General features: G+C 38.3%; 1 protein-coding gene across 5 annotated transcripts in view; it reads right to left on the bottom strand.

The window, feature by feature from the left end:
- Positions 1 to 3756: 3756 nt before the first annotated feature.
- The window catches only part of TP63 (tumor protein p63), a 44031-nt gene continuing 27534 nt past the window's right edge, over positions 3757 to 20253 (bottom strand). The window contains exons 3-13 of one of the 5 annotated variants that reach the window (XM_075268527.1): positions 19116 to 19302; positions 16984 to 17099; positions 16791 to 16900; positions 16523 to 16659; positions 16106 to 16188; positions 15272 to 15396; positions 14751 to 14924; positions 7845 to 8002; positions 7110 to 7254; positions 5905 to 5998; positions 3757 to 4505 (exon numbers count right to left, since the gene is read on the bottom strand). In XM_075268527.1, coding sequence (XP_075124628.1) covers positions 4209 to 4505; positions 5905 to 5998; positions 7110 to 7254; positions 7845 to 8002; positions 14751 to 14924; positions 15272 to 15396; positions 16106 to 16188; positions 16523 to 16659; positions 16791 to 16900; positions 16984 to 17099; positions 19116 to 19302 — 1626 coding nt within the window. In that variant the 3' untranslated portion in view covers positions 3757 to 4208. Of the gene's footprint in view, positions 4506 to 5904; positions 5999 to 7109; positions 7255 to 7844; positions 8003 to 12182; positions 12379 to 14750; positions 14925 to 15271; positions 15397 to 16105; positions 16189 to 16522; positions 16660 to 16790; positions 16901 to 16983; positions 17100 to 19115; positions 19303 to 20253 lie in introns of those variants that run through there. The other 4 variants (XM_075268528.1, XM_075268529.1, XM_075268530.1 and 1 more) reach the window with 4 other exon arrangements.

Below are 20253 nucleotides of genomic sequence, written 5' to 3'. Positions count from 1 at the left end.
GGCCCCCCCCAAATGGAATACCGAACGCAACTGCAAGCCGTGTGCCAGTGAAAGCACACAGATCCCCATAGACTATAACGGGGTCCATGTGCTTGCTGCCAGATCTCCGCAGGGATCATGTGGACAGGAAAGTAGTTTACAATCTACTTTCCTGCCCACATGATTTGTGTGGGCAGAGCGCGGCCAGCACATGGACCCCATTATAGTCTATGGGGTCCGTGTGCTTTTACTGCACACCACTTGCAGTTGCGTTCAGTATTTCATTCAAGGGAGTCCCCATGTGAATTCCCCAAATGAAATACCGACCGCAGATGTGAACGAAGAGTAAGAGTGTATGCATATGGGGAAAGCCATCTTAAAGGAGCTTTATCATTGGAAAAAGTCATTTTTAACTAATCACATCCTTGCATAGCCTTTAGAAAGGTTATCCCACACCTACCTTTTGTATGTAAATTGCCTCAGTAGATATTATATTTAATAAGTCCGTTTTTATCCACATACTAATTAGCTTCTCAGTGCACCCCGGAAGTCTCTTTGTGCACTGTCTTCTGTATATACAGTACAGGCTGCTGCTGACTCCTCCTCCCAGCTGGTGACAACTTCCTGTGCACAGGGAGAAGCTAATTAGCATATGAATAAAATGGGCTAATTCAAATACTACTGAGGCCATTTCCATACAAAAGATAGGTGTGGAATAGCCTTTCTAAAGCCTATGCAAGGATGTGATTAGTTAAAAAGACTTTTGCCAATGATAGAGCCCCTTTAATGTATACGGCCTGCATATAAAAGCCAGCTCAATTTCTTTCTAGTGTTTTGCAAAGTACAAAAATAAATGTTTGTAAAAGAACCACAGTGTGCACCAATTGGCTGGTTATGGACCTATTAATAGAAGCAGATTTAATGACAAGTTGCAAAGTAGTTCCATTATTTTTCTTTATTTAGAAATAAATCAAAGAAATTTAGATAACTGAATTTGCAATTATACAAAATATTTACATACAAAACATCTGTTTTAAAGCTTAGAAACAATTAAAGATTTTTTTTTTCAATTTTATGTTTTTGTAGTAAAGGACATCAAAATCCAGTGCTATAAACATTGAACATAAATGATACATTAGAGTCTTCACCGGATACTTCACAAAGTTGCTTAGAGGAAGCAAATCTAAGAAATTACATTGAGAACAAGCAAGACTTCCCCACTGAATCGAGAACAGCTTATTTTATGCTATCCGTCAGTTCCAATATAGTTGAAATATAGGACTCTAAAGTTGAATATGTACAAACAGTTTAGGGGAAAAAATATTGAAAATCTGAGTTTTTATGACTAAAAGCCCTTATATTAATGCAATAAATCTTATTTGGAAGTCCTGTTACCCCAGAAATACAAAAATAAAAAAAAATAAAGTACAAAAACCGAAATCTACAAAATGCTTATAACATATGACCTATCAGTAGCACAATGTACCTGACAATTTACAGCAAAGCTACCATCACTTTGGCCTTTGTGCTCTGAGAAAACAGATCTCTCATACTCTGAATTCAGTAGCTCAGTATAGGGCTGTATAAATAACAGCACCTGGAAAAAAATTAAGTGCCTGACCAGATATGGGCCTGAGTGAGATGTGCAAAATTTCTTGAATACATTAGCCTCATAACCATGAGTCCACTATACAGGATTACTATTTAGTGGCTATTAGATAAACTGTAACACCCCAGCCGACCCGTCACTTTAATATGCTGCCTATAAAGCAAACCAGTCACACTGAACATGGAGAGCAATCTGAAGGCAGCAGAAGGAGCTGAGCACACCGATCTATAATGTATATATATATTACATTACATATATTTATTCAGTAGAACTTGTCATGCAGCCATTTAAAACGTCTGCTCTTTGTATGTTGAGACATCAAGGTGTGGCCCTGCCTAGTGACAGTGACTGACAGACTCTCCTTTATGCCTGTGCAAAGAGATAGCCATTAATCACTAGGAAGGACCACCCATAGACTTCTCAACACAGTAAGAGACAGAAACAAACAAGTTATATAGAATATTCTCCTACAAAGCTATATATCAATCTGCTTAGAAAACTCTGCTCTGTATCGAGATGCCTGAAGATTAGATTGCATTTTGCATGTGACATATTCCCTTTGTGCTGCATTCTGAATACAGTTGCAAATTTAAGAAAAAAAAAAAAGTTATAAATAATTATAATGTATAAACTATCCAGTCCCACAGATAGGTTGGTGTCACTAAATCAAACATTGCTTTCTGAGATATTGCAGTTTTTGTCAATATCGAAATGAGCTCTTTGGAGTAATGAGTATGTTGCCATTTCTCCAAAGATCTCATACGTATATTGATAAAAACTGTAATATCATGGCACGACCGACACCAATTAACAAGGGAAAATTACGGTTTGATTTGGGCGACCCTAACCTATCTATCTGCAGAACTGGGTTGGCATGCTGTGTACTGTTATCAGACTCTCTATAAACGATCTAAAATCCTAAGAAATAACGAACAGTAACTTTGTATAAAGTAATTCTGGGAAATGCATGAGGCCCCTTGTAACAAAACTGTCTTGATGAAAAATCAAGGTCTTTGTCTACAAGTTTTTATTTTGCTCATTGCTACCAGTCTTGGAAGAAGCGACTCATGCTAAATTTTTTCAATCCATGTATTCAAAAGTGCAGGTGGAGTGAAAAACCAAGTACTTGTACAGATCTAAGCTTTTAGGGTAAGTTCACACGGGGTATTTTGGTCACGATTTTGAGGTCATAGCCACCTCAAAATCCTTACCAAAAAGACAGCTCCCATTGAAATCAATGGGAGATGGTCAGCTCTTTTTTTCTGGGAGCTGGTTTGTTCCGGCTCCCGGAAAAAAGAAGCGACGTGCTCATTCTTCAGGCGGAGTCGCCTCGCGACATCCACCTGAAGACACACCCTCCCAACTAGACCCATTCATTTGGGCCTAATCCGGAGCGGAGTGCACGACTGGATGCTGGTGCACTGCACCAGCATCCAGTCGCAGCTACCTGTATTATGGTCCAGAACCTGAGGAGGCCTCCACCTCAGGCTCCCGAACAAAAAACCCAGTGTGAACTTACCCTTTGTGTTAAAAAGATCCATATCTACTCTTAAGAACAGATTGTTTAGGGTATGAAACATATGATAATATAATGAAATGTAAACCTTTCTGGTATGAAGAAGCCTAATTCCAGAGTGGCTGCTGAGAACTTTCCCAGGATCACCTTCATATTGATCTCCTTCTGTATTGCTTAGGACAGGCCTTCAGTGACAGATCAGTTGGGGTCTGACTCTTAAAGAACAGATGACCCATTCTAGTAAACCAAACTCATTAATAAAAACCGCAACAAATGAAGAGCTTCCATTGATTTTGCTATATGGTCCTCATAGGACAAAACAGACTTCTACTCACATTCCTGTAACCTTGCTTATATAATGAATGGCAATGCTTTAATAAGTGCAATAATATTCACCTGAGCTAGAACGGTTATCTAAAAACTTCTATGTTTTAACTTCTAACATACTAGCACTGACAAGGCCTACAAACAGGCAGTGGTTGGCACAAAGCTTTTTTTTTTTTTCTTTCAACTACCCAGACAATACAGTTATAGAGCAGCAAATAATTGCTAGGCGTATATGTACTGGGAGTAGTCCTGTGAAGACAGGATGAAAATATACTTCTCCCCATAAAAAAAAAAATACACATAGTAATACATAGCTTACAAAAAAAGAAAATAGAAAACATGGCCACCACTTCCACGGTGGAATGAAATGTAGTCTTGGGGATAAATAGCATATGCTGCATTATTAAATGTTAACTTGCAGAGGTTGGTGTAATATACATTTCAGGTGATCAAATCCTTCTAGACAACAGCTTCTGCTGTCACCATTCTCTAAGATTACTAATCCATACTGAGATCTATTCAGTATCAATATTGTTACTTGGTGCTTCATTTCTACACAGGGCTTTTTAGTTCTCAAAATTTCTAATGGCAACCAAATATATGTATAGCTTTACATCTTCACTTCTAACTTTTGTCTGCTCCCCACCATCTCCCCTATACATATATATATATATATACACATAAATACAATGGCGAGTGATGGAAACAGGTGATAAGTTGAAAATATAACATGGGCCCTGCATTGCAATATTAGCATTAGGAAATGCAAGAAGTTAGTCATTCGCCCTCTTCCTTGATGCGCTGCTGCTTATTTCTACGAGCATCCATGTCGAAATTGAAATCATTCCAATCATCACGTGGAGGGAAGGAGATGGTCTGACGCAATGTGAACCGCACAGCATCAATGACTCTTTCTCCGCGTGATTCGTTGGATCCCACGCTGACAGTAGAGGCGCTGCTTGTTGTACGGAGCAGATGGGGAGGCGATGAGAACTCATGGATTTGCCTGTGTTCCACTAGACCTTTCCAGATCGCATGGCGAAACTGCTCGGGAATCTTGAGGCTAATCAGGTCCTGGGAAGAAAAAAAATGAGTTTTTAAATAGATAAATACATAGATAGAAACCATTGTATCTATCTATCTATCTGCTTCTCAGTCTTTTCTACTGGAGCCTTACCAGTAAAAGCATGAAGATACATGAACAGAATTTGTCATTAGGTTTTGTTGTTATTTTTTACTTTGTGCAGAAGAAATCACCAAATTTATAGCCGTAGTACTTTGTAATATCTTTAAAAGACTAAGGCCACACGTAGAAAAGAAAAACAAAAACTATGTGGAAAAAAAACGCATCACAACCCACCCACCCCTCCCCTCAGCATTTTTCTATGCTGACTTTCTGGCCCACATTATACCTATATGAAAATGCGAGTATTTATAATAATAAATTTTATTTATATAGCGCCAACATATTCCGCAGCGCTGTACAATTTGTATTTAATTATTTAATTGACATGCTGCTTTTCTGCAGCAGATTTTTTTTTCTGCAATGTGTGGATGGGATTATCCAGAATCCCATCAATTTTAGTCAGTGATGTCACTGTTAAGATGCCCATTCAGTCTTGTTTGACATCCCACTGGGCATAACTACTGCCATGACACTGCCTAGACGACTATTGGTGAGTGATACATGCACTTTAGAACAACTATTTCTCCAGCACCATCTCCCTCCTTGCTAAGAACAAGTGCAGGAAACTTTTCCCATAGACCTTAATGAGTTGACTTGAGTCCATCACTGCCTATGGCCATGATTATGCTGTAGAACATATCACTAAATTGCTGCTAACAGAGAAAAGATGCTGAGGAACATGGCAGCCACCATAATCATGTACAGAAAATTGTCAGGAAACCATTTTGCTTACTTTCTGCAGACTATGAGTCAGTTTCGGAAAGGTGTAAAATACTACCTAATGATCAATTAGTCACCACCCATTAAGTGCATAGGGAGCAATACATATAAAGAATTCACTCACAACGACTGACATTTCTTGATCTAAATGTCACTTAAGACACAGGAAACCATAGAAATAGATCAATGTGGACAGATACTACTACTACTTAAACCCCCCCCCCCCCCCCCAAAAAAAAAAAAAAAAAACAACTCAATACCGAGTGCCAAAGAAAAAAAAACAAAAACAGGAAATCTGTAACATAGGGATTAAAAACATGGCAGCAATAAAGGAGTGAAATACATGATGAAATCCCTTTGACTTATCTGAGAAGCCTTAGCGTTGAGCGAGTAGTATTTGTCAAATACCTCGCCGGCATAGGAATGCGTGTAATCGGCCAAACACCAAGGGGTTAAACGCATTGAATCTTCGAAGCATTTAACCCCTTGGGGTTCGGCTGATAACACGCATTCGACTAATACTACTCGCTCAACACTATTAGTAATGGAAATGGCTTGAAAACTTACCTCCATAGAATAGTGCTCAATCTGAAAGATGCTGGTCAGGCCCTGGGTAGTGAAATAGTCCAGACAGGATGAACATCCCAATCTCGCTAAAAAACTACAAGACAAGAAATAGTGTTCTGTGTAAAAAACGTTTACTTTCAGTAGACTACATGGGATATCAGACAACATAACATCTGTTATGTGCTTTCTGAATCTTTTAGCAGTTTTAGCTCTTTAAAGAGCAGACATCAAAGCTATGAAGTATGATCATGAGAAGTGTAGAACCAATCTGAAGAAAATTTCATATATTGGCAGTCTCCACTCTGATACATGAGAGATGAAGATTTCTGCTCAATGGAGTGTTCAGACATGCTCTGAAAGTGGAAAAAGCATCAAGACCTAGAGGGACCCACTGACAGCCAGAAGAGTCAACTCAGGAGTGTGACGGCAAAGATGAAAGCACCTGACCAAGCAAGCAGCGTAGTGGCAGAGTTATCGGGGACTTCTGGGTGAGCCAAAATTCACAGTAAAAAATGTGTGCCCAACTTCATGTATTTGTTTATGAAGTGCCCAAAACTCCGCCAGGTTAGCCAGAAGTATTCCTTAGTACAAAGACTAGTAAAGGACTGGGTTGCAGAGGTAAAATTGGTGTCATCTCACCTCACGTCTTTCTTTTACTTGTCCATACGCATGCACAAATTGATTAGGGGCGGGGGTTGAATCCAAGCCCAGGTGACTGTAAGGGGGTGCAAAATACAACCCCTTACTTTCCATATATTTGATATGATTTAGAGGTTTATACATAAAAGATGCAGAAGGCACTTATAAGTTATACAACAAAAGACATGCAAACTATTGTATTACAACATAGACAACCAACATCTATATAGAGTTTAGCATGATGCACAGAAATCCAACAAAAAGAATCTGCAACTTGTAAGATCAAACTCTTTTCAAGTTTAGACTTTCCATACAAAGCACAGGACAAGGCGATATAGCTAATGTTGAAATGTTGCAAATTTGATCCAACAGATCCATTTAGGGTTAAATGCAAGCAATGCCTAGCTGTACATCATACATGCATGTCATGGATCTCTCTAGAGGGGTGGGCGTAAGCCACAGCCTTTATTATAGTTGATTTCTAATAGATCGCACAATTGTGGAGGAGTTGTCTATGGGTGGACACCTTTAAAAGCAGCAAAGATTACTAGGTTTTGTGCACTTACCTGGAGATGCTACAGTCTGTTGGATATGGTGGAGGCGGTGTACAGTGTGATGTGGTGGACATGGATAAGGAAGGAGGCAGTGTTTGTGGTGGGCTTAGTCCATTAAGATCACCAGCCATTGGCATATGTGCACTCATCATGGGAACTGGAACCAAGAAACATAGAAATGTAACTCAAAGACCTGAACTGAGGCATATTTTATTATTCCAATCTATCTATGTTTGAGGAGGGGACTTCACTGTCTGCTGTAACGGTTTTATTAGGTAAAACTGCGCCTGTACTTTGGGCACATTGACTGCAATCCCAAATAAAAGATGGATGAAAACCCCTAGACCGGGTTAGCACAGAACTTTCCATATTTTACCATGTAATAAACCTAAATCCTAAACTATAAACAATGTGCTTTCAATTGCAACTCAGTGAAGAAACTTCAACTGAGATCTGTAAAAGATGTATTAATATTATGCCTGTATATTTAGCCACATGAAAAAAAAATGGTGCTGCTGTAAAGTTTGACTAATGATCCCATTCAGTAGCAAGGAAATGAGCGGATATTACAGAGACCTGTCCTATATCTGACTCGTATGTAGATTTCCAATCTGTATAGAGTCACCCATAAGTAATGTTTCTACATAAGGGGAATTAAAAAGGTAAAAGAAGAATATAACTACAAAATAATGCCTTTCAAAACTTTTTAGCCTGAGACCATAAGCCCTGCACCTAGTATATACTTACTGTTAGATCCCATGCCATCTGACATAGCATTTGGAGTCAGGGAATTTCTCTGCTGTGGATTCATCAGCTGACTAACTGAAGGCAACTTGTTCATACTATTCATCTTGTTGAGAGGAGGAGAGGCAGAGCCAAAGGAAGGTTGTCCTTGTAAAGACGATCTGCAGACAAAAAATCCAAACATTGAGAAGCGGATAACAAATAGCAGGTAAGTTACTGAGATATATCTATATTAATTTTGTCATTATATTTCAGTTCTACCCTGGGATACTAAAGAATAAATAATAGGCCACACACACATGGTCTCATCACTTCATTCTAATAATTCACCATAACATGAGGTCAGTTAGGCAGATGTTGGACAAGACCTGCTGATTTGGAGCATTCCATCACCTAAGATAAAACACTGTCCTTAAACTAGGCCATTCATCTTTGTAATGCGAGCATGGTGCCTGGCTTCTATAAGTCTGGAAAAGTCCACAATTCTGTTTTTATGTTCCTATGAGGAAGGAGTGATATTTTTCCTCCCCTGACTCCATCATTCCAGTATCAGTAAACACATCTTCCGGGCAGGTATGTGAAGAGATAGGATCACTCTCACCCTGCAGGTATACGGCATGAAGCCAAGCAGAGGAGGTGGTGAGTATACACCCTGAGGCACTGGCTGCAGGACCTAAAGATTCAATTACACAACTCAGATTCCAGACTTCGTTCATTGGCGTTTTGATTAAGAGAAAAGATATATGGTGCATTGCAGGTTATCGCTGACTATGATGGAAAGACTGATCACAAGATGGAGTACCTTAGACTACAGTATCATACAACCCATGACTCATCTTTCATTATCGAACATGATGACTGGAAATAGTGTATCAATGCCTGGTGAATCACACAGGATTTACATGTAATGAAGGGATTAAAGTTGCAGTAATAAGTAGCATGATACTATACATGCCACCTGTATGGTAACAGCCATAATCTCAGGTTATGAGAAGCGCATGTTACCATGCCGGTAAACCAATTAATAACCACATGCCATTCTTCAACAAAAAACTGCCCTGTAAACTCAGTCTCTGGTTTTCAGTATTACAAGCCAGTAGGAAAAATATACTACCAGACTTAGATGTCAAAGAGAACCTGATGCCATGAGGTTACCCGAGCCAGCCATCTGTGAGGGCCATAGGTTTGGAATGACCGTGTTTTTCACATTAGTATGGTGCTCATAATGGGTTAAAACAAAGTAGTATGAATATTAACCCCATTGATCCCCAGCCACTGCAACATTTATCGGGTCCCCATTAGTTTCTACTTCCTGGTTCTGTCAACATAAAGTTAAAGCCCACACAGTCAGTCAGTGGAGACTGGTGGGGTACCCTGGTATCGCCTCTTTTAGGTTTTTATCCATTCTGTGCCTGTTTTGTTCGGCCAGATAACCTTAGTTTCTTTCATATATTCAATTACCTGAAGCTAAATGGCGGGGGGAGGTGTTTGTCTTATTGACCTAGGGACAAATCTGGATTAAATACAAAAAAGAAAAAAACAACCACACAGGAACTAGAACCAAAAGACATCCAATGTCCAAGATAAGCTAGTATAAATGTTTATTAGCAATTTAGAACATGCAGGCACTTGAAACAGCAATTCAAGAGGGTGCCAAGGGGAAACCCAGCAGATTTTTTTTTTTTTTTTTAAATAAAGAATTCTCCAATATTTATGCAAGAAATGTTTTTTTTATTTTCAGTCTGATGACAAAGTATAAGAAATCACAGCATGTTCAATGCATACAATCCAGTGTTAACCCCAGTATTAAACAGTAAAGTGGTAATAACATTATTGTAACATTGGAAAAGGTATAGATACCAATGGTGTTAACAATATTGAAATAAAACCGTGCGATAAACACCACCACTAACACTAGATTCACACTAGCATTGGAGAGAAAAGTACTGGAAGAAGAACTTTTCTCTCCTCCAGTTCCAGCGTAAATACAGCGAACCCCATTATAGTCTACGGGTTTCCATGTACACCCCTTTTTTTTTAAGCGGACAGGGTCTCTGTCATTCGGACTTGAAGGATGTAAACCAGAAAGGCTAGTGTGAACCTAGCGTCAGTGAAATGATGACTGTACTGGAACAACAAAGATACATTCTAACAGTAAGCATTCTGGTTTATAAGAAACCTCTATATGATCCATCTTATGCATTACATTGTTGTGTCATTGGAATAGCATGTTATCTTGTTACTAATCGTTTGCACCTATCACAATGTTCAGGTATCTTTACATTAGCATTTTAGTATGACGTTTGATCGAATTTGGAGTGTAATATGTTTAACACACTCAGAATACATTATATATTGTCATAAAAACTATACAATGTTGCAAATGTTTAAATCTGCCTATAATCCAATTCCTTCCAAATAGCACTATTCATTCATGTCATACAGATACAACTAAACTAACTTATCCGGGTTGTTCACCCAATGTTTCAAATGAATATGTTTCTTAACCCAAAAAGTGCATATTCAGCCAAAGCCCAAGCTGTCCTTTGCTCAAACATAAGCAATAGGGGGGAACACTCATATCTGTCCAGCAGCAATTGCACATAATCTCACATGCCCAGCATTCATAGACATCAGCAACCTGGAAAAAGAATTATTTTCTCAGAGTTTAAAACACTTAGAATAAGATAAAAAAATAAATGTATACATCTGAGACCTGCTCAAGTAGACAAGTATTACAAACATCAATCCATAAACATCTGCCACTGAAAAAGGACAGGCTAGAAGGCGCATGATCTGCCACAAATGACACATCTGTGCTTGAGTCCCTCAATAAGAAAACTACATTAAAACTCAGAATAAAGCCATACAAACAACTCGCCTCACACTCCTTTACAGAAATGTTCTTCTATATCAAGTCAACTAAGACGATCAGTCGAGGTGGAGCAACTTGATTTAATAATAAAGTAAGTCTGCTATGGCTCAGGAACTCACTCTCCTGTTATAGATACTTGCCCAGATCCTGAGATACAGACTGAAAAATGGTGTCATCGCTTGTATGCAAAGGGGTCACTGCTAAGGCATTATAGCAAGTCAGTGGCAATGTAAGGTTTACTGGCCATACACATTTATCAGCCAAGCCTGCATATACAGGAGCAAACAATGTATGTGGGAGCCTCGATGATGAAGAAGGGGTGGTGGGATATTAACATGCCCAATCTTTTTATGTATTCTTTTTTAAGGAGATAAGTCTCCATCAGAAGTGTCTGGCAGCTCTTTTCGCCCATCCACAAGCTTAGGCAAGGTGTGTGTGTGTGTGTGTGTGTGTGTGTGTGTGTGTATGTATATATATATATATATATATAGTCATCTGCTAATGGACAGTCTGAATCTCCATTTTAGGACAACTATCCATAGCCCCACAAGGAATATTCTTCATTTATTAAATAAATGTTTCCACCATCAGAAACTGTTGACATCAGAGCACTACAATCCCACAATCCACTTGCAAACTATCCATTGACTGCAGCAGATCAGAAAGCATCATTACAACGCCTGGTATCAATACACATACTGTACAGGCTATTAAAGGTTACGGTATTAAAGTCATGCCTATATGTTACTTTCTATATAGTATTCTACTTTATATTTAGCAGCCTCATTATATTAAATGGTACAGTAGTATTGTTGCAGTTTTCTAGTCCAATATGAGCCCCACTTTACTTGCCAAAGAGGAACATTTTCTCAAAAAAGCAGCTCACTTTCGGGGGTGGGGGTGTCAGATTTGCTTCAGATTTTACATATATCCTAAAGCTTTCTATACAATACTAAGCAAATGAATCATAGTAAACAAAACGCTGACAAGTAAACTTTCAGGAAAATGTTACTTTTGTGGAGATTTCCTCATAAAAGGCTTGGCTGCCTCTTGTGAATTGTATATGCAGGGCTGGTATAATGCATGTGTGCTGAAATGAGTAAAATAATATATAACAGTAGTGACTGAACGCACATCACATAGTACATTCAGGAATTCAGAGAAATTACTACTTGTTACATTGCAAAGTTATCACTCTGATGGTAAACAGGACCCAATATATATGATGTAACCAGATAGAAAGATGTACAATATCCATTGACATTCACAGGGGGTAAGGGTGAATTCATGCCAAGGCAAAAATTCTCATGGAGAAAATCCTCCATAATCAATTAATGTTTAATATACGTAATCTGTGAGTCTAGAACTAAGTTCATTAAGAAAAATTTGCGGATTGCTGTCGTCTTCAGAGGGTCTGCAGACCTCATATAAAGCAGTCAGCATGCAGAAATATGTATTCTATCGGGATCAAACATAATGAAAGATTAGAGTTAATGTTCCTGTCTAATAACAGTATTATCCTACAGCAAGGCAGAATAAGGAATAGTCTATGGAAACATTGCAAGGTGAGGGAATGTCGAGTGTTTTGGGAAGGTATCTTTCTCTTTCAGAGGTTCTCCTCGAGGTTCCATGAGTTCATTCCGGAAACAGGCAGATAGGAGACTGTAAAGAAGAAACCAGAGAAGAAAAGAAGAAAAGATGAAGATGATGAGGAGTTGAAAAGTGACACCACTATGATCCAAGTGTGACATACTAGTGGATAGGAGAAGTTAATAGAACTTGTGTTATCAATAGTCTGTTCACTGAAACTATGTTAAAAGGAAAAAAAAATAAAAAATCTTCCATGAAGGAGTGAACTAAGGACAGCGAAGTAGAACAAACTCCTCTTAACAGTGTGTACCTACTGGCCAGGTGTTAAAATGTCTTCGTCTGTCCTTTATTCTGTTAGAATTGGCACACATCGAACAAATATTCATACAATATTGCCTTTCTGGGAAAATGGACGTGAGGGAGCAAGTGTACCACATAGATCTAGAAACAAAGGCTTACAATGTTGGGATTACAACACGTGCCAGCTCTGTAATTTCCTGAAATTCAAGCCAATAGCAGAAGAAGCAGGACAAGCCGCATGCTTAAGGTGGAATGAAACATAATGCTTCCTCCTACTATTCCATCTTGATATGCCTCCAGTAACACAACAACCTTAATGCCTGAAGTTGAAATTATCTGCAAGTCAAGCATACTATTACACAAAACAGCCATTATGACTGGCAAAGATTTGGGCACCGGGATTTTATTATTCTAGTGCTATCTGTACTTACTAACTGGTTTAGTCATCATCCTGTTGACAGAGATGTATTGTATTACATTCATGTTTGGAAGTTATTCTTCTATTATATAGTTTCTTTTATTGTCTTTTATTGTATATGAATGGGGATCTTTACAGTGTGTAGTAACAATATATTACACAAAAGTATAAAAATATATATATATATATATAGATATGTGTGTGTATTCTAACTGATAAATATATCATGAAAATAGTATTTCCAACACGAAAAACCCAGGTGTCTATAAAAACCACAACACCCGGCAAAAACGGAGATAAAGGAACAAAGCATCAACACCTTAATGGTGCAGTGAGAGATTCAGGTTTGCGGTCGTTGTGGGTGAGCTGTAATTTTAGCAGTCACACTGAGATCACAAAGGTGCGGGGGGTTAGTGAGAGAAAAACAAAGGAAACACATTAAAAGAAATGTGACATGCAAAATGGGAGACTTGAAAGAAAGAAGAGCAGAGAAAGGAATATCCACTACAGTGACAATCTTGAAAGGACTCAGCATTTCTCCAGACCATATAGTCTTACTATAATGAGTACTCCGCATTTACGCATGATGCGCCTTTTCCAGTGAAATAACAACCCCGCTTTAATCTTTTCTTTAAGGAAGGTAGAATCTAAGTTTTCACATTCATGCAAACATTACTTTGTAACAGTACATAATGAAATCCAAATTGGTCACAATATGTATGATCCATGCATGAATATGTTCTAAGTTGTTAATATTACACATTACACAAAGTACATTCTAGTGCTTGGATTAGTTTTCTACATCTATTCACAATAGGTGGAGAATAATGAAACATACTTTTGATCACATAGTATATCTGTTGCTCCCTGTTCTATGCTGTGTTTCCCTAAATGCTTCTATCCAGAAAAAATACGGTAAATGAATAAAAAGGAAGAAGAATCAGACTGCTGACTGAGGTTGGTACTTTCAGGCTATAGACAGATTTTGGGTGCCATTACATGTGTTAGCGGCTGTATTTTACCATCAATTGCTGGGCTGTAACTGGAAACAATAACAAGTCCAAGTGTAGTAAACAGTGAGTGTTATCTACAGCCGTCAACCATGTAACAGCTCTACTAGCAGTATATAATACAACCAAAAATACTTTATCATTTATTTTTAAATATCTTTACAGATATGTAATATCTGACAGACACCTGTTGAAGTATCCCGCACAACTCAAACCCTGCCCAACCTCAGTGGAAGAGGACCATAACGTCAGCCAATGTATTACCAATTTAGAGAATGACCTGTGCTTTCCTTACACAGTACAGTATCTCTAGCAGCAATCCAATTTATCTGCAACAGAATGCAATCTAACTAGACTGCCAAGAATGCCTAATAAGTCTTCTGTTAGGCATTACCGCCTCCTTACTACTTGCCCAGCCGACCAATTTCTCTATCCTCCTTACTACTCACTTAATGGACCACTTTTTATATCTTTCAGGTTTTATATACTGACTAAACAGCTTGTAGAGCACCAAGTTGTAAAATATAATTCGGCTCCACTACATACAGTCCAATATAACAGCAAGAAACAAGATATGCATTCTGTAAGACAATGATATGATATCCTACTCTATCCGACACTGTAGTTGGAGCCAGAACTTCCATGGATCACCTATATTTGCAAATCATGGTGAATTAAACTCTAACACAGGTTAAAAGATGGTAGTGAAGTTGTACCGTTCATTTAGGTAATTTTCGTCTCTGACATCTTGCTCTACTGGAGAATACTTTAGATTGTGTTCCATGTAGTTGGGGCTGCTCGGCATTCTTTTTTGCCATTGATGTCTGGAGAAGATGTCACTCCTCCCTGTATTTCGGGGGCCAGCCATGTTGCTTTGTAGGCTTCTGTCCCTAAGCAATTTAATGTCATGTATTAAGAGTTTTAAAGCCAAGTTGATAAAAACTAATGCTATCCCAGGAAGCTTGAGTACTTTCTATGACATTATATGAATAACTATATCCTGAATGCTCCCTAAAACTATCACAAAAGGAAACAATTCAAATGTGCACACTTCTGGATAAAGTGTTCTAACTGCAACTAGTAGACATTACTACATGGTAAAAGGGAGAGAATAACAATAGCAAAGCAGTTAACTTAAATGAAATAAAACATGCAGGCACATTTTCCACTCCAAACCAAGCACGCAAGCAGACAGATTTTTTAATATTTTCCTTTCATCTTGTCTGAATATACTTACTGTTTCTGCAGTAAATGCTGCTGTTGCTGTCTGTAGGTTTCAATGGTATGTTGTGGAATGTACTGCATAAGCTCCAAAGACTCTTTAATCTTTAATAAAGTTTCATAGATCTCTCGGCCTTTTACCTAGGAATAAAAAGAAGAATTAAGACTATCTAGAATATATAATAATCCAGTCATTAGAATAACGGTAGCATGCATTTTGTCTTATTCGTGAGAATGCCGCAGCAATGAGTACTGCTTCCAGCTGACACTGCTGGTAGAAGTCTGGTCAGACAGGGCATTTCTCTGCAGAAAATAAGTTTCACTACATGACAGCTCTCTCCTGTAGCTTCAAAAGGAGAAATCGACAACCCTGTAAAGGATGAGTCACCAAAATAGAGCATATCAACCCAGCCCTGCAGACAGGTTAGACTCACCTAAATCAAGTGGCGTGTTCCCCTTGTGAATTGGTGCATCCATTGCAGAGATATTGCCGTTTCTGGCATTAAGCAATTGAGCTATTCCAAGCAATAAGGGAATTGTCACATCTTTGAAGTAATGGTAATGCTCTTGTTGCTTCAAAGAGCTCCTTTACATTCTGGCAAATACAGCAATCTCTCAGCAACAATGGCACGACTCACGAGGAGAAAATTTGACCCCAACCTGTCTTCTGTGCTCGGTTCTGATGACAGACTCCATTTACATAGTGCTTAAATTACATAAGAATTATCAGAGTTACTAGCCATGTATTGCTCAGTTAAAAGTGGGTTTCCAGGAACAAAGTTTTGGCTGTTTTAACATACAAATATGTACAAAGAGAAAGAGTATACATAAAATAAAGTGTGCGACTTACAGGTAGGTATAACACCTCATCATCTGGTAACCGCCGTTTTTTCACAGACGTCATCTGAATACCATGAGTGGTCTGCCGAAAGGCTGTAAAACAACATTTTATTGGTTAAGATTTGTCTTCCGAACCTGTCACTATATTTGCTACACTACATTTTAACCAAACAGTGCAAAATGAACACTGAACACTAGCCAAAAATATAGGTTACTAGTCTGTTGTGAGTTAGAGCAGTATTTATAGCATTTATATTATGGTTACAATACCTATCAGGGTTCTGCTAAACCAATCTTAGGTCACCATCGATACTAAGTGTGGTTTAGTAGAACCTCCGGCTGTCTGGAAATAATGACCATAATAAAGAGACAATGTTCCAGTGTAAAACCACCGCTCCCTACTGCTAGCTACAGCAAATGAACTTACATTGCTTCATACCTTCTCCACTTTTCGTGCTGTCTGAGACTTGCTGTTTCCGGATACTGTCCTCATCTGCCTTTCTGTCTCTGCCTGGACAGGCGCAAATTCGAGCCTCAAAACACCTGCGTCCCAGTACTTGACCACTGAGATATGTCAAGAAAAAGATATTAAACCTTTTAACAGAGACACTAAATGTGGTGAAGTGCTTTATCATCAAGATATATCTCAAGACGGCTACACCACAAAACTTGTTGAGTGGTGTCTAGATACTTACTCTCTAGTTTCCAGAGTGACTATGATCAAAATTGGCCGACGATTCATTCCCCCAACACAACTGCTGTTGCACATAAAATTGTACAAGATCGTCGTGAATTCTGTGCCAACCTATGAAATAAAGACAAGACCATTATATTTAGGACAAAGATTTGTACTTTTACATTCCACTGCCTATTGATAGTACTTTGTACCTGTGGAGGCTCATAGGGCACCAAAACACTCTGTCTCCCAGTTATTGGATCTTCTACATATTGTGCATGGCTGTTTCCCTCTACTCTTATGAGGTGACTGGCAGGGGCCATCTGACCTACAAGATGAAAATGCACAAAAACGTTACTTGTCAATTCTTCTCTGTACAATATCAAACAGCACTTTACAAAAATCACTGTAGGAGTAAATAAAATATAACTTTTAATAATCTTTCTTAAAAATGGCCTCAATTTATTTAATGTTTTTTAAATGTTTTCTTAAAAAAACTGTACTATGACCTCATTGATAAAGGGTAACCAATAATTATTAAGTCAATCCCTGTCTGGTACAGCCATTAACAGTTTCATTCCCTGATAGTGTGCCAGGAGCTAATCTGGTATGCCCCAGTACACCTATATATCCCTGGAACTCTAGATGAAATAAGGTGCGAGGAAATCTAGATACAAATCCCTAGTGGTTCCACATAGGCTGTGAGTAAGGCCAGAGGGAGGTCCTGGAGGCAAAAGCTCTGTGAGCAGTCTCTGTTACTGATAAATTAACCCCTGTATATGATAATGACAACAGGAGCTATATTGAAACGGAGGATATTCAATACAGTACAGTCTCATGTTCTCACAAGCCGTATTCCACTCAACTACACCTCACACAATGCCCTACTGATCTCAAGTATGCTCCAATTGCCTATGTTAACATTGTTGCCACTTAGGGTATAGTTACATTAGCCCTATTAGTCTCTATTCATGGGCTACGTATCCTAACTGGACAAATACAATATATGGTCCCTGATGTATCCACCACCTATTGTATAAGTTTTCCCTCACACTTCTCTCAACGCGTTTCGCTAGGGGTCTAGCCTAGCTCATCAGGAGGATGATAATGCAGGAGATGATAATATTTGCAGTTAAAACTGCATTTCCCGCGCCCTTGATGGTAGGACTATCAACTTTACAAAAAGTTGCTTGGAATAAGACTTGGCTGCTTTAAAGCGCAACTAAACTTTGACTACTTTTGATTTCTTGATTTTGTGCCATTAATAAATTTTGTAATCTACTTTAACAACTTTTGAATCATTTCTATGAAATCCTGCATTTTTTCCACTCTCTCTTACTCATATACTGAGAGCTGTTCTCTGCCCGTCACTGAATGTTACTGTGTACGGGATGGGTAGGAGAGAAAATGAGGGGGGAGGGTCACTTCAAACAGTTGTATCTCGGTCATTAAAAAAAAACCATACAAACTTGCTTTTGGTGTCCTATGAAAGAAAAGATGCTATCTAGATTATTTTCAGACATATCTGGTTGAAAACAAAGTTGGGATTAGGAAATTTATATGCAGCAGCTTGATATACATGATATAAAAATACCAATCCCAACTGTGTTTTCAATGAGAGATATCGCTGGAAAGAATTTAGATAGTCCTGCAGCCTAGAACACTGCAGAGAATCTCCTCTTTCATATGGCACAAAAAGCAAGTTTGTACGTAGTGACCTCCCTTACCCTCACATTCTCTACTACACAGCCCTGTCTTCCTCTACACAGTAACATTTAGTGAGAGGCAGGAACAGCTCTCAATACAGAAACAAGTGAAAAAATGCTGGATTTTACAGAAATTATTCAACATTTGTTAATAAAGTAGATTACAATATTTATTATAAAAAAGCTAAATGGGCCCTTAAAGGGACTCGATCATTGGGAAAAGTCATCTTTAACTAAGCACATACTTGTATAGCCTTAGAAATGCTATTCCACATGTACCTTTTGTATGTTAATCGCCTTGGTAGTTTTTGAATGAGCCTGTTTTTACTTATATGCTAATTAGCCTCCAGCGAGCACTGGAAGTCTCAGCGAGCACAGTCTGCCGTGTGCTGCTGACTCATCTCCCTGCTCTCACACATAGCAGACAGTGCTCATTGAGACTTCTGGTGCACTCTGGAGGCTAATTAGCATATAAATAAAAATAAGCTCATTCAAAAACTACTGAGGGGATTCACATACAAAAGGTATGTGCCGAATATCCTTTCTAAAGGCTATGCAAGTAGGTGCTTAGTTAAAAATGACTTTTCCCAATGATAGAGCCCCTTTAAACTTAGGGTCTGTAAATTATAGTATCGTACCTTCATTAAATTCTCGGCTGAGTTCATGGTTTGGACAACGCTTCACAACTTCTGTCACATGTTCGGCCTTCTTGTAGACTGGCATTGCCCTTATAACGGCTCCTTGTGGTGGTGGAGTCATCACTTTGATTTGAATTGGACATGTCTTGGCAATTTGGCAGTAGAGCTTCTTAAGATCTGTAGAATACTGAAAGACAACAAAATAAAGAATTACTACTAAATTCAGTAGCTTTCAAGACTAGGTTCACACTGGTTTTTTTTGTTTTGTTTTTAAACTTTTTTTTGCCTCCAGATAGGGTAGTATGCCTCTTTTTTCAGCTACTTAAAAACACAATGCTGATAAAAGAAGCTAGCCAACTCCCATTGAAATAAATGGTAGAATACATAGACATTTGTGAAGTTTTATTAGGAAACGTTTTTAAAAGGCAGAACAGTCTCAAAAACAGCAGTGTTAAGTTAAACTAAGGGTATAAGGAAGTAGGAGTTAAATATACCAGGCACTTCTGCCACTGTGCCTACTATAGGTGTGGCTGCACTTAATCCCTAAACCTGTCCTGTTCTCATACATCTGATTGAACTGTTAAGACGTTTAGGCCACATATCGTAATTCACCATATCCCTGAGATCATAAAATTATCAACAATAAGATTAACACTATTTTCTACTTCATAAGCCGGCAAAACAAACAGATGAGCAATGGCAAATAGTATTGTCATGTAACCAGGTGTTGGTAGGGTGCAGCACTAACAGGATTATACGTGCGGATTAACATAAGAATATATACTATTCTCATTTTGTCCGGAATTTTTGCACAAAACAAAAAAAAAAAAGAAAAAGATTTTTCATAAATATATTATATTAAGTTTTATATCCCAAGCAAAATTAATGGAAATTGTGGTATACCCATATACTACCAGAGGAGTGAAACTTCTAGCTGCTGTATTAGACTGAAGGCTATAGTTTTAGAAATAATTTATGCATTTGCTGGAAAAAGTAGTGCAGAGGATAAGCACATCTGTAGTAAGATACTCCTTAGTTATTTAAGATGGGGAACTTACAGATTGTAAGGAGAAAAAAAATCCATCCATCTACCCATCTATCTCACACACAGACTATTCTTCTATGGGTGCAGCTAAGC

Source organism: Leptodactylus fuscus, chromosome 3 (genome assembly GCF_031893055.1).
Source record: "Leptodactylus fuscus isolate aLepFus1 chromosome 3, aLepFus1.hap2, whole genome shotgun sequence".
Classification (NCBI taxonomy): Eukaryota; Metazoa; Chordata; class Amphibia; order Anura; family Leptodactylidae; genus Leptodactylus; species Leptodactylus fuscus.
The sequence above is the reverse complement of the archived record's forward strand: the minus strand, read 5'-3'. Positions and strand labels throughout refer to the sequence as shown.